At 33.8% G+C, this 14,078-nt stretch overlaps 1 protein-coding gene across 2 annotated transcripts in view; it reads right to left on the reverse strand.

The window, feature by feature from the left end:
• Positions 1–1,381: 1,381 nt before the first annotated feature.
• The window catches only part of LOC123670555, a 52,732-nt gene continuing 40,035 nt past the window's right edge, over positions 1,382–14,078 (reverse strand). The window contains exons 3-4 of one of the 2 annotated variants that reach the window (XM_045604050.1): positions 6,230–6,324; positions 1,382–1,916 (exon numbers count right to left, since the gene is read on the reverse strand). In XM_045604050.1, coding sequence (XP_045460006.1) covers positions 1,881–1,916; positions 6,230–6,324 — 131 coding nt within the window. In that variant the 3' untranslated portion in view covers positions 1,382–1,880. The remainder of the gene's footprint in view (positions 1,917–6,229; positions 6,325–14,078) is intronic. The other variant, XM_045604049.1, reaches the window with a different exon arrangement.

Genomic DNA, 14,078 nt, shown 5'->3' on the forward strand with positions numbered 1-14,078 from the left:
AATTATTCAGATTTTTTACAAAACCATAAACCAAATTTACTTGAAGAATCCCATCTAGAGTATTTTCAGAGAAATGTTCTTTCAACGAGACTGCTCTATACCCTCTCAATTAGAGAGTATCTAAATGAAAAATATCCGGGCAGATGGATATGGCAATTTGATACATCTCGTGACCATCCCGCTCGCCTGATTCAAATGTCTTAGATATTTTTCCTGAGTAGCAGAGAATTATGTAAGCAGTTGAATTCGTCAATAACGAAATATTCGCCTGTCTGATATCCCATTCTTCTGGGTGAATATTGTGCATGTATTGTGGCTTAAGGAAGTCAGTTTGAACATATTTTGTAAATTTCTTAAATCCTACTATAAAACGAAACTGAATTTCTTCAAGAAAAACCTCTTTTTGGTCAATATAAGAAATAAAGTAGTGAGTGTTATACCATTTTAGAATACTTATTGAACTATTTTTCCATCAGAATGTTAAAATTCAACAAATTTTGAATTTCATACATCATTGAAATAATTGAGATACGATTAATGAACCTTTCATATTTCACAGTGATATAAAACAATAACTATAAATTTTTCGTGAAAAAAATTAGTGAGTTTATTCTAAACTGCAATACCTACTAAGGTTGTTTGGCTGAATGAATTGATACCAAACAAACAGATAATGATGAACGCATTTTTAATAACAAATACCTAAATGGGAGAATTAACGTTGACAATCAATAATTTATATCTGAGACTATAGACAGTAATTTATGTTCTCCACAGTAGTAGTGTCGAGCTTACTAAGAATAATTTTCTGCTCTAACAAAAAACAAAGGTTTCTTTCAATTGAAAGAATTGATCAAGCCATTTCCGCTCAGAATCGAAATGAATCTGTACTGAAGAACCTAGTGAGAATGTACAGGGTGATTTACTTATCTTGGTAACCCCGTTTTGTACAAGTCGATGATGACTTGGCGCGTAAAAGTCGGCGAAAAAATAAGGATAATTTTTTTTACCACGAATATATCTTTCTTATTATGCCATTCGACAGGTAATTTCATTCTAATTTTCTTCTCCAAATAAATTTTTTTTCCATTTTGAACTGTTATTAATATACCAATTTTATTCCATTCATTTTTTTCTACCCTGACACTATGCCTCGATTTGGACACATACATAGATATGATTTTCTTCTTTAAAATCAAGAAGGCTCTGTTACAAACTATTTCGCTATTATTAACATTCATTCATTCATTCATTCATCAGTGAAAATATATTTCAATAACAATAAAAAAAATTTTTATAACAACTTAAACATTTTGAATCATTTGTTTTATGTGCCCATCTTCATATGATCCAAAAAAAGTAAATAAAATAAAATTGTCCATGGTGTTGTGAAATTTTATTCAACTATAATTATGAGTATCCTGAGTCCTAAACAATAAGACTTTTGAAAACACTCGGTATCAACATAATTAACAAAAATTAGGGTTATTTCGACACCAACTCCATTTCTGAAAATTCGTTCTCACTTTCAAGATGTCTCTCGCGCAATTGGTCCATTTCGATACTTTGCAGCGAAGGGCAATATGGCGAAGACGGATAGCACTGTGTTCGAAACATCAAACTCAATTCACTGTAGGCAGGTGGCAGATCCTTTCTCAAGATCTCATCGTAAGAAGGGGGCTGTAAATCCAAGGAATCTGGAGTGAGACCCTTGCTCGTGCTGTCGCAGTCCAAGATGCTGGGGGTACTCTCCGAGATCATACTGTGGTTTCTCATGATGTGCCTACCGAGTTCCAGGAAATCCAGACCAGTTGGCTCAGACTGGAAGGCTTGGAACATGGATCTGTCGACCACAAGCATCCGCCCAAAGGGTAGGAGTATTAGAGTGGGCGTCGGGTGCTGCTGTGACGCCTGGACTGTAACAATTAAATAAACATTAGTTTATTTGCTTAATGCCCGCCACTCACGAAGCGTTTGGTAGCAAGCTACCAAGTAGCTTACGTCGAAATGGTAGCTAGTCTGCCATCCCTTGCTGCCGTCGAAACCTGCCACTCGAGAGGTTGTTTTATTGAGTATCCGGGTCGGATTTCAGATGATCACAGACAGCTGGCAATTTATCAGGTACCGTCGGAACTTCGTAGCGTACCAAATTTTTGTGCAAAATGAAAGAATTTTTGATAGGTTTCATCGAAATATTTAGGCAGACAACCTGTCGATAGAAAATGAAAAGTTCAGCATACGCAAACAGGAATATCAAAAATTAAGCCTATGGGGAACTAGTAGAATATTCCAAAGGAAAATTACAGGATGAAAGAGTAGATGTAAATTTCTATTTGGTCGATATCGTTTTCCATCGTTATTTCATTTCAAATTAGCTAATAACATTTATAGTTTCCGACATATTTCTTGAAACGACTTTCGGATTTTACATTCGATACGTAAACAGAAATTTACAGGCTAGGACAATCGAATTAGTAATAAAAAATTGTAACCGATACCAATTAGAGGGTTTGGATATTTACTTTCAGACTTTGTCTGGCATATGTCCAAAATTTGTTTCTTTTTATGAAGAGATCTTTCTTCCATGAAATGTCCCATTTGATGGTAGTGTTTCTAGTCAGTATTTTTACTGATGTGAAAGCCTAATCGAAGAAATTTTTTTTTGCAACAATGTGTACTCATATCTGTAATTTGAGGAAATGAAACATGTAAGTTCGAACCAAATTACTCGAAATAAATTTTGTTATTACCAATTCGATTGTCCTAGCCTGTAAATTTCTGTTTACGTATCGAATGAAAAATCCGAAAGTTGTATCAAAAAATATGTCGGAAACTATAAATGTTATCAGCTAATTTGAAATGAAATTAGCTAAAATATCAGTTGTTATAATGAAGGGGTTTTCCAAAAAGAGCTGTCATTTTGATATCAAAGAAAACGAGTATATTTTAATAGAACTTAATGAATGTTTATTTCAATGTAGAGAAAGATTTGTCAATAACGATGGAAAACGATATCGACCAAATAGAAATATAGATCTACTCTTTCATTCTGTAATTTTCCTTTGGAATATTCTACTAGTTCCCCATAGGCTTTATTTTTGATATTCCTGTTTGCGTATGCTGAACTTTTCATTTTCTATCGACGGTTGTCTGCCTAAATATTTCGATGAAACCTATCAAAAATTCTTTCATTTTGCACAAGAATTTGGTACGCTACGAAGTTCCGACGGTACCTGATAAATTGCCAGCTGTCTGTGATCATCTGAAATCCGACCCGGGTACTCAATAAAACAACCTCTCGAGTGGCAGGTTTCGACGGCAGACTAGCTACCATTTCGACGCAAGCTACTTGGTCGCTTGCTACCGAACGCTCGAAAAAACGCTTCGTGAGTGGCGGGCAACATAATCCATTCCTTTTCATTGTAGTCAAAAGCCTGCAAGTCGGCCAACTTGAACAGACTAAATTGAGGGACTTGCATGAGAGTGTGTAGCAGAAGTTGAGTTGGGTTAGAAGCAAGGGCGTAGAAATGGGGGGGTTCCGGGGGCAAGTACCCCCCCAAGATTCTCAAAATATAAAATTTCAGAAATCTCGCAATGACGAAGAATGAAAATTTCTTCATAAAATGAACCAATAATAATCATTTTACTTTCCTTTGAAATCGACACGTCTGTAAAAAATCGGATCTCTTTACGGTTTATGAGTTTATTATCGCTTTCAAGATGAGTAGGTACTTTTATTGAACAACGAGCTCGTCTTTGTCCGAAGTTGATTATTTTCCTTTATCTATCCGATTTCTCGGCATCGCCCTTTATTTGCCATCTGTGATTTTTGCATTCGTCATCGGTATACACTTACCCGTTGTTTTCGGTTTTTGTATCATTCTCGTTGCAAAATATCAATACTGTAGTTATCAAAGAATTGAACTGAGCAATCCGCATCGAAAAATTGTCTGGGCTGTCTCGTATAATTTATTGTGTTTCATTCGAAATCAAATTATAATTTATTTGTGAAGACACCGGTTTTGAATGGACTATATCTACAGGATTTTCCTAAATTGGAGGTACAAAGGAAAATGACAGATTTCTCGGATCATTTCAAGAGAAAAAGTCGTAAAAAATGAGTTCCCAAACGCTCTGTTTCTGAGATACAGGTGTTAAAATTCTAAATTCTAAAATTCTCTAAAGTTTTTCTCTCATAGCACCTTCCCTTCACAAGATATTTAACTTGAATTGGCATAGATATTCCAATTTAAAGTTTTCATCATGTGATATCCTAATTTTGAATGCAAATCCATAGGGTGGATTTTTTCTGGAAGGGTGCCCGCTTTTTTCCTTCAAAATTTTATTTAATTTATTTTTTTGTGAATCACTGGTAGTTGAAAAAATTTAAAAAGAAACTCTGGTTCAGTACTACACTTTTTTCTTAGGTGTAGTTTTTACGTATATGCACTCGATTTCGAGAAAAAATTCAAACAGCTCTCTATATTAATTCTCAGGAAAATCCAAATTATTATAAAGATCCAGTTAATAGGTAGTTGTGATAAATAAATTAATTATAAGTTTTGGTACTTATTTACCAACTCTGTAGCGAAGATTAATAAAGATTTGATAAACTGGTTGAGCATCACAAAAAGGACTACAAGAAACGCCATGTATCTCGAAAACAAAGCGATTGCGGCCATTTTATTTTTAAAATTATCTAAGGAATCACTCATTTTCCTTTGTAACTCCAATTCAGCAACACCCAGTATTAGATAAGAACAATCGAAATTGTTTCGAGTACGTAATTTCGTTCAAACTTCGTTATCAAACCTCTTTTTCTCACATAAGATATGAGTGAAAAATTCCTTCAAGAAATGTTTTTCGATTAAAAAATTCTTCGGCAATTCTTTCTTATGACGATGAATTTGGAGGATTATGTTTAGAGAAATCAAGCAAAAAAGAACATAGAAAGCGTAAAAGGGTCAACAAATATTACTCTAAATAGGCACAAAAATTGGAATTAAATTAATAAATATTACTTCATTCATTCTGAAGGAAAGTTGAAAACTGATTAAAAATATCTCCACACGTACAGTAGATTAAAACTCATGATTTCGTCTGATAATTCGACTACTAAGGCTAAAAGATTGGCAGAACCATAATTTCGCTTTACTTCGGCCCCCTAAAAAAAATTCGGCCCCCTCTTGGCCATCCCTGTTTTCGAAGTTGGCGTTGCCACTGATCGCAGACCTGACGGGAAATGTGAATTTCACTACACACATTCAGTTCAAATCTTCAGAATTCGATCACGTGTGTTCAACGAACTTTCGATCCGGACTAAAAGACTCGACCTGACGATCGCAGCTGTGTTAGAAGTACAGATCTGCAAATCGACAGGTCGCTGTTACGTGAGTAGATACTAGTAAATAGTAATATTATGGTATTCACTTGAGTATTCGCAAATGAATATTCATAATATAATTATTCACTTTCCCTTAGCAGCGTCATAAACTTGGTAATTGTTTGTTCAATGGCAGTTTCATTAGATCGTAGAATGTAAATCGATGCAAAATTTCTGCGAACTGATTTCCGATAGTTAGTTAGTAGTTGCATTTTTAGACTAGAATTTCTTCTCTAGCTACTATCGTCTTGTTTGGTTTCCTTTGGACTTTTCTATATTTATTTATCGCTTTTCAATTCAGTGATACAGACTCGGTTTTGCATTTCTCCTCTCGTTCAAATTCTAGGTCTTTGCTTATATTTTTCCCATTTTCTCTTTTACGATAGATTTGATAGTATCTATTGTTGGTAACCAGGCGCTATGACCTATTGTTGTTTCTTCTCTTCTGTTAATGTTATTCGAATGTTTGTTTAATTCGATAATAGCTCTTTATATTTGAGAGAATTTCTGTCTTAGAGCATATAACTAGTTGTGTTTTTTGATGAATGGATGTTCGGCGAGTGCGAGCTTCAGAAAGCGGTTAAATTGTATCTTTAGCACTTCCTAAAACATTCCAGTTTTTGTTTTGGTGTGTAAATTGGTTGTATATTATATCTTTCGGAAAATTTTCTAATTTTTTCGATCACTAATGGATCTCTTTGTACCATTCGTATCTTTTCTATACTGTTAAACGTTCAAAAATCAAAGCAATGTTAGGTTAATATGCTAAAAATCATCAAAAGCAATTAGATTCAAATCAAAATTTATGATGCCAACAAACTGTTTTTCACACGCATTCTAGATTACCTGACGGTGTTCGCTGCTTCTACTAAGTCGCCTCTGTTGCTGTTTTTCATTAATGATTTTGTGTTGAGCGGCTAGTTCACGTCTTCTAGTCCATACTGTAATAATCATAAGTTTTTCTTATAGTCCGAATGTGAATTTTGAACTTTTTTCAAATAAAAAGTGGTATACTTTTTACATCAATTGATGTGAAGTATTCGACGAGTACCCAAAAATTTTGTATTTTATGTGATATCAATATATAACTATATTTATTCATAAAAAATTTTTTTAATGAAATATATTTCATCATTGTGGGGGACTGTGTAAATCATCAACCCGAAAACATAACATTTATGAACAGATTGATTTTTCATTATAAACGTGCGAAACTCCCGGGGCAACTTGTATATACAGGGTTATTTATTAGCTCACCGACAAACAAAATATATGAAAGTTCATGTAATTTCAACAAAAAAGACATTGAGGGAACATATATCCAGTTTCAATTATTCAAGAGAATAATTGGCTTCAAAAAGTTCTAATATCTATCGATATAATTTATAAACAAAAAAAATTATTCTTAAAAACAAGCGTAAATACACTTGACAGTTCATTGTCAGTAGGTATTCTAACCTAACCATAAATGAATATGAATATCGGCAAGGGTACATTTTAAGGTGAAACTCAACTTAACTTAATACCAAGTCTTAAGTTTTTCTATTATAATTATAATGTAACAGAACCCGACAATTTGAATATGTACCTACTGACAAGTGTATTCACTGCTTGTTTCTGAATTATATCAATAGATATAAGACTTTTGTTTTAATATTTAAATATATAACGTATATAAAATCGGACATAATTTGTTCCGATTTTTTTTTGTCAAAATTACATGAGTTCGTCGGTGAGCTATAAAATCGCCCTGTATATTAAAATATTAATTAAGTTTGAGCATTATTTGTGTCTTTCGTGAAAAACTTTACCCTTCCTTTTGTCCTCCAAACACATTTTGATACAGGGCCTCTCTAAGAAAAGCTTCGACGCTGGATTCAATCTAATGTGAATGTTACCTAAGGGTGCAACGAAAACAATTCATATGTTTGTTTTGGAGGCGATATTTGCGAATTGTAAGGTTTCACTTGGAAATGAAAAAAATGGTTATAAAGTTTCATATCAAAATTATTCATCAATACCTAATCATTTCCCTGAAGCATCTTCACTCTGCAGCATATATAGTTTCAGAATTTGAAACAGCAACTTACTCTTAAGAAAAATGCTGTGTTAAGTGAAATATCAATGAGAACTCCCTAGCACTTGATTTTATTAAATTATACAAGTCAGAAAATTCCATGTTGACATAATGTTTTGCCATTACTCCAAAAATATATGCGTACAGACACATAACAACTAGACTGCAACCTGATTAATGACTAAAACATTCTTAAAAACAAGATGAATCATTATTCTTTTAATTTCTTTTCCATAAAGTTTACTCAAATAATACAAACCATATTCTCGAATGCAGGACCGTAATAGTGGAATACAAGTGAAATTCACAGCAATACAAAATTAGTTAATTTCATTTGATGCAATGTAGATAAGTACATATACATATAAATACTAAACTTCATCCCCTTAATACTACCTCAAAGTACAAACTACTAGTAAGAAATTACTCTTTAAATCAACTCATCAAGGATCAATTTTATCAATCGAAGTATTTGGACAACGAAACTAAAAGTGTTTACTCGATTAGTCGATTGTGTAGTTTTTATCTCGAATTGATTGGTAAGAAAACTCAAATACTTTTGTTTTAGTCTATAATAACTCAGTCAATTTCTTTTTACATTTTCTTGCTGGCTGGACTGCTGGAGGAAGGCATGCCATAAACCAGCCATACTCAACGTGCGGCCCTTTGCCCCTTTTTATGCGGCCCGAGCAACGGCCTAGTCCAGTATTACAATTTTCAATAACAATAGTATCACAAATAAAGTTTCGAAATTACGCAAAAATAACGGTATCAATATTTACTCTTTTACTTTGTTTTCTCCCTTATTGCGTACACACAGAACACTATATCCATAATATAAACAATGGATTCTTTATGTATACATACTATACCTAATCTTCTTAGCGAGATTGCCTTATCTCACGTTTTTGATAAAATTTGGTTGACAGACAGGAACTAGTAGAGCTTAGGAAAGGACTAAGGCTACTTTGTAAAGGTGAAAAAAGGTTGAGTATGGCTGCCATAAACGATGGAAGACGAAATCAGCCAAATGGCCGCCACGGTTATCTTTGGATGGAGCACCATATCCTATTCATGAAATTTTCCATGACAAATTCGCACATTTGCGGTTGTATGTCCTTGATAACTTCATACTTGAAGTGTTGAATCAAATGTGTGGAGCATTCGCATAGACCTCATCTTTCACGTGGCCCCAAAGAAAAAAGCCTAAAGGTCTTGAATCTCGGACAATTGTGATCAAATCTTCAAGGAATAACAGTAGCAGAAAACTTTTTCTTGGAAAATTGCGATTTATTCGTTGCTTGTGTGGCACGTAGCGCCGTCTTGTTCAAAATATACATCGTCCACAACAATGACCTCCAATTCTGGCCATAAAAAATCATTAACAATAGCCTTATTTTCGAATAAGTAAGGACCAATCACACCACCAGCCAACCACACCAAACCACAACTACCAACCACACCAAACAGTGGCACGTGAAGGATGGAGAGGCCTTTCAACAATCATTCTTGGATTTTTCGAGCTCCAAAAGCGACAATTCTACTTTTTAACGTAACCTCCGAGGTGAAAATGAGCCTCACCGATGAAGATAATTTTTCTATGAAAATCTGTATCATTTTCATCAGCGAAGAAAAAACGTTGCTGGTCATCATCGGTTTGAGTTCTTGTGTTAACTGAACTTTAAAAGCCATTAGACCTAAGTCTTTATGCAAAATACAGTGTAATTAATTTTGTGGAATGCCTAATTCCCAAGGCATTCATCAATGACAGCTCAAAATTATGTGCCAGAAATTAGTGAACTTTTTGACTCATTATTCATTTGTACCTAAACTCCATAAACAACAATGGAAATTATGCAGGGTGTTTCCAAATAAGATGTGAACAGTTTTCGATATATTTGAGTTCTTGTGTTTTTTGAAAAATTTCTCACCTTACTTCATTTTTCGTCAATTTTTTTTTACATTGGCCAAGTTTGAATTAAATTTTGGATTATTTTTTCAGAAAAGTTTATGAAAAGTCTTAGATAATGGATGAGAATCAGTATGATCTGAAAGCTGGTATATGAAGAAAAGAATAGTAAATTTCTAAAATATTATGTTAAATTTGCCTGCAACTTTCGAATTCCACAATTCATTGTTCGCCAAATTCCTTCTTTTATTCCTAAAAAAGTTTTTGTTACAATGCAGGCACTAGTTATTTTCAGCAGATTTTGATCCACCATTCCTCATACAAGCACGTGACCTCTTTCTCATTTCTTCCATTGTTACTTTCCACCTGAAATTTACTCTAAATATTCTCGCTGCTTCATATATTCTAACGGTGTTGGATCCGGACTTCTCGCTGGCCACGAAAATAATAGGTACAGAATTATAATCACATTTGGTCAACGTATAAAAAATTTATGAAAAATGAAGTAAGATGGGAAATCTCAATCACAATAACTCAAATATCGTGATTTTGGTTATCACTCAATATGGCTCAAACAAAAGCAAATGAGTCATAGGTACTAACACATCCGACAAGGGTCACGTCTAATTTGAAAATACGCTGTAGAGGAGACTGGGGAGAGTTGATACAAGGGAAGGTTTGATTCACGTTCAAATTTCCCGCCGCGGTTCTTCAAAGAAGGCGTAATCACGTGCAGTGCCTCTATGAGTGTGTAAATAGTGTCTGTTGAAATCTAGCAACGATCGCGTCATGAACAAGAGTTTTTAAGCTCGAAGTGTGTTTTTTACAAATACGATGTAAAAATTTGCATAACAAACGTGAGGCTTTATCTCTTTATCAACAAAAACTAATAAAATTTATTACTTTATTCTTGATGCGGATTTCATTTAGAACATAGACACCTGTAGTACCTACAGATATTCAATCGAATATCATAATATGTTCACGTCCTAAATTTTCTGAATTTGTCTTCTAGGGAGGTTTGATACAGTAAATCTCACCTCAAAAGAAAAGTCTTAAATAGAAATGCAGAAATAAAAAAAAGTCTGTTTGATAACTGAGGATGAAAATGAAAAAGATCAATTTTCCGATGAACGCCGAAAATAATAAATTGCCGTAGATGCAAGCTGGTTCATCATCTTCATCAGAAAATGGAGTGCCATTCAGCCTGTGCAAGTTTCTGTAGTAAAATAAAAATGTTTATCTACTCCTATTGAATTAGATATTCATTATTCAACTGCTTTTGAGCAATTAATAGTATCTATTAACAAACATCATGAGTTATAATAACTCACTACTATAACTCACTATAATAAATCGGAAAATATGGATCTGTGCTTCTATACTTCTGTGCTTCTATTCGATTGGCCGAAAGGGAACATTCCATTATTGTTATTGAGGGGAGGAATGTCCGAGGGAATGTCACTTTAATAATTTTGACGTTATCAAATCAAGTTGATATCTAATTATTGTGAATGTTTTGCTGAAAACGATTAATTCAGATAGTGAAGATGAAATATTATATGGGTATACATTTCCAAAAGACAAACAGCTAATGTTACCATACAGAATTACTTGCCCGAAAAAATATAAAGAAGTTTGTAGCAGTAAGGTCATTAAGTCGTCGTTTACAGGGAATGTTTTTTGGTATATTTTAATGCATTTTTATAGTCAACTATTAAGGATTTTCAATATAGTTCCATGTCTGTACTCTGTACTGGATTCGAGCTGGCCGAAGCTAGTTCGATTGTGAATGGTGACACTAAGTTTCCATCTCTCTTGTAGTCGGGATCGAGCAAATATGTTTATTTCCCGTTCCTTCTGTCTATATTCTTAGTCTGTATTTTTTTCTTAGTATTTATTGATATAGTCGTAGATGAAGTATAGTATTCAACTTGCGGTAATGGTCATAACTCACTTGATGAATTACAGCACTCGCCTGCGGCTCGTGCTGCAAACTTCATCTACGTGAGTTAAGACCTACATTACCGCTCGTTGAATAATATACTATTTTACTTGCGAATTATGTAGGAAATAGGTAGTATTATGATCATAAAAGATTGATCTCTTCTTATTGCGTGTACGTTATTTCTTATTGTATCAAACATCCCTTTTAGTGTATCAAGCCTCCCATGTATAGGGAGGTTTGAGATACTTTGCACCTACAAATTCAAGAGCTCATAATCAATGTTGAAATTTCCATTTTCAGTTATTGAATATTTCTAAACGTTTAAGCGAAGTCCTTAAATTTCACTCTGACATAAATGGTTAGGTAAATGTTAAACACAAATTTTTTATTAACAATTTTGTAAAAAATGTATCAACCCTCCCCAGTCTCCTCTATAGATTAGAAAAAAAGTGCATCTAGGAATGGACAAGTTTAGTGATGTTGATAATACTATATTTGACACGATAGAATTAAAATATAGAGCAAAACTGATAAATCAGTGAAAAATTTTTGAAAATCCATCAATAAATGACTGAGAAATAGATTATTTAAATTTACATATTTTAGCGCGGAACGTCTTTGGTCTGTGACGTCACGGCTCTTGCCTGTGATCGCTACACCATAAATTACGTTTAAATACTTAGCCGCGCCAAGGCTCTCGCGCCGTTTGTAGTTGTACAGTGTAGTTTTAACTCGAGTTTTGTTTTTATGTCACCATAATGGAAGAAGGCTTCGTGAAAGGACAAAGTGACAATTTGCCCAAAATAGATATATTCGCAGTGATGGAGTTTTTTCCTTCAAATCCATCTTATGTCAGTGCAGAAATAAAAGGAGTTAAACTTTCCAAGTAAGTATCTACTTTTGAGTTTGCTTCATGTTCAACTCATAAAGATGATTTATTTAAAAAACGTTTCATAAACAGTTTGTAGTTGAGTACTGGTTGTTGAAGTCTATCAATGGCAAAACATATTTATGTGAGGAGTAAAAAGTAAAAAGAGAAAAGAGTAATTTATTTGTATGTATATAGTAAGTTATTTCAGCCATCGTGTAACGAACAAAACACGACACGAACGGCACAAGTGATTGTACACCAATGAATTCGTAAGCACTCTGCGAATACCAGTCGTCTAGTGTGTGACGTCACAACACTTACACGTACTATAAAATTATTCTTCCAAGCGCAACTTCAAAGTCCCATAACTTTTTCATTTCTAGAGATATTTCAATGATTCTTCCACATTTTCGTTTCATTTTACTTAAATTTTCAGAATTGATCCATAACAAAAAAATGAAAACTAGTCCATTATATTAGGTCCTTTCAGTAGGTATTATATACTTGTTACGGCACTGCTCCAAAGTATTATTATCACATGGAACTTGCTGAGTGGAAGTTTATAAGGTACATTCATTGTGTCAGGAATTCTAACCACGAACGTCGGATTTGTTTTTATGGATCTGATCCAAAAGTTCATATCTATAGAATTCGGGAAATAATAGTTAAAGTGTAATGTTGACATTTATAATTAGCTTCCGCTGGGATGTGTTCTACTTGTTTAATTATTCTTGAGATGAGAACGCTCCATTTGGTCCGCCAACATTCGGTGAAATGCGTCTTACTGAGTAATTAGGTTAAGTACCTGCGCTTAGTTTGGTTTCGACTCCTACACAAGTCTGAAAAAATATCAAAAGTAGGTTTAACTATCCATGATTCGTATTGACTATTACAATAACCTTCACCGGTTTAATTTCGTTGAAACGCTCAATAAAAAAAAATCCAACGATTGAAAATAGTAACACATTGGAAGTTTCATGAAATGAATTGATTTCTACCCATTAAATCTTATTGATAACAGTACAATAGTATAACAGGCTATTTCTGCAGCTACTAAATGAAAGATGTTACTTGACGGATTATTTCCTGCAATATCACTAAACGTTACAAACTATTATTATATTATTACAGAATATTTCAGCCAGTATAAAAACAAATATCCATATGTTTTCTATTCCGATTCTAACAGGCCTCTGTGAGAACTCTCAGAAGTTTAGAGCTTGTAGGAGTTAGGACACATGTCGCTCCTGTCAAGAAACCACTGAGACAGACAAACACTTGCTGTGCGAATGTGAAGCAGTTCACCAAAAAAGGTTATAATACCTTGGCTCTTGGTTTTAAAAGCTGGAACAAGTGATGAATATATCCCCCAGAAAGGTGATAAAGTTCATTGGCGGACTGGTAAAGAGCGCAGGGATGCACAATAGATATTTAGGTCAAGATGTCGGATAATCTTAACACTGTTAATTTTTAGCCAACAGCGAATGCTTTAACGGGCAAAAACACTTTCAGATCAGGAGTACATAATACCAACCACTAACTGCCCTATAATAGAAAAAATTATCTGCAATTTCCAAAATTCACTACTCCGAAGTTATTGAGATTATATTTCGAAATAGCGGTATCCATTCGAAAAAGCAAACGTTTATGCTAACAAAGTTTTCTGTGAATAGATCTCATGGTTTTCGAGAAACAAGAACAGTTGTTTTTTTTATTGGAATTTTGGATACTACAAATATCAAACTTGAAAAATCTTATGTGGATTAGAAAAGTTTTCCTTGTTTATTCCCTCAGGCTGATTATTGTCAATGAAAAACCATGGGTAACCATCGTTCTATTCTGAAGTGATAAGAGAATTATTCTATTGAAGCACTCACAATTCTAACTAAA

Source organism: Harmonia axyridis, chromosome 1 (assembly GCF_914767665.1).
Source record: "Harmonia axyridis chromosome 1, icHarAxyr1.1, whole genome shotgun sequence".
In the NCBI taxonomy this organism is placed as follows: domain Eukaryota; kingdom Metazoa; phylum Arthropoda; class Insecta; order Coleoptera; family Coccinellidae; genus Harmonia; species Harmonia axyridis.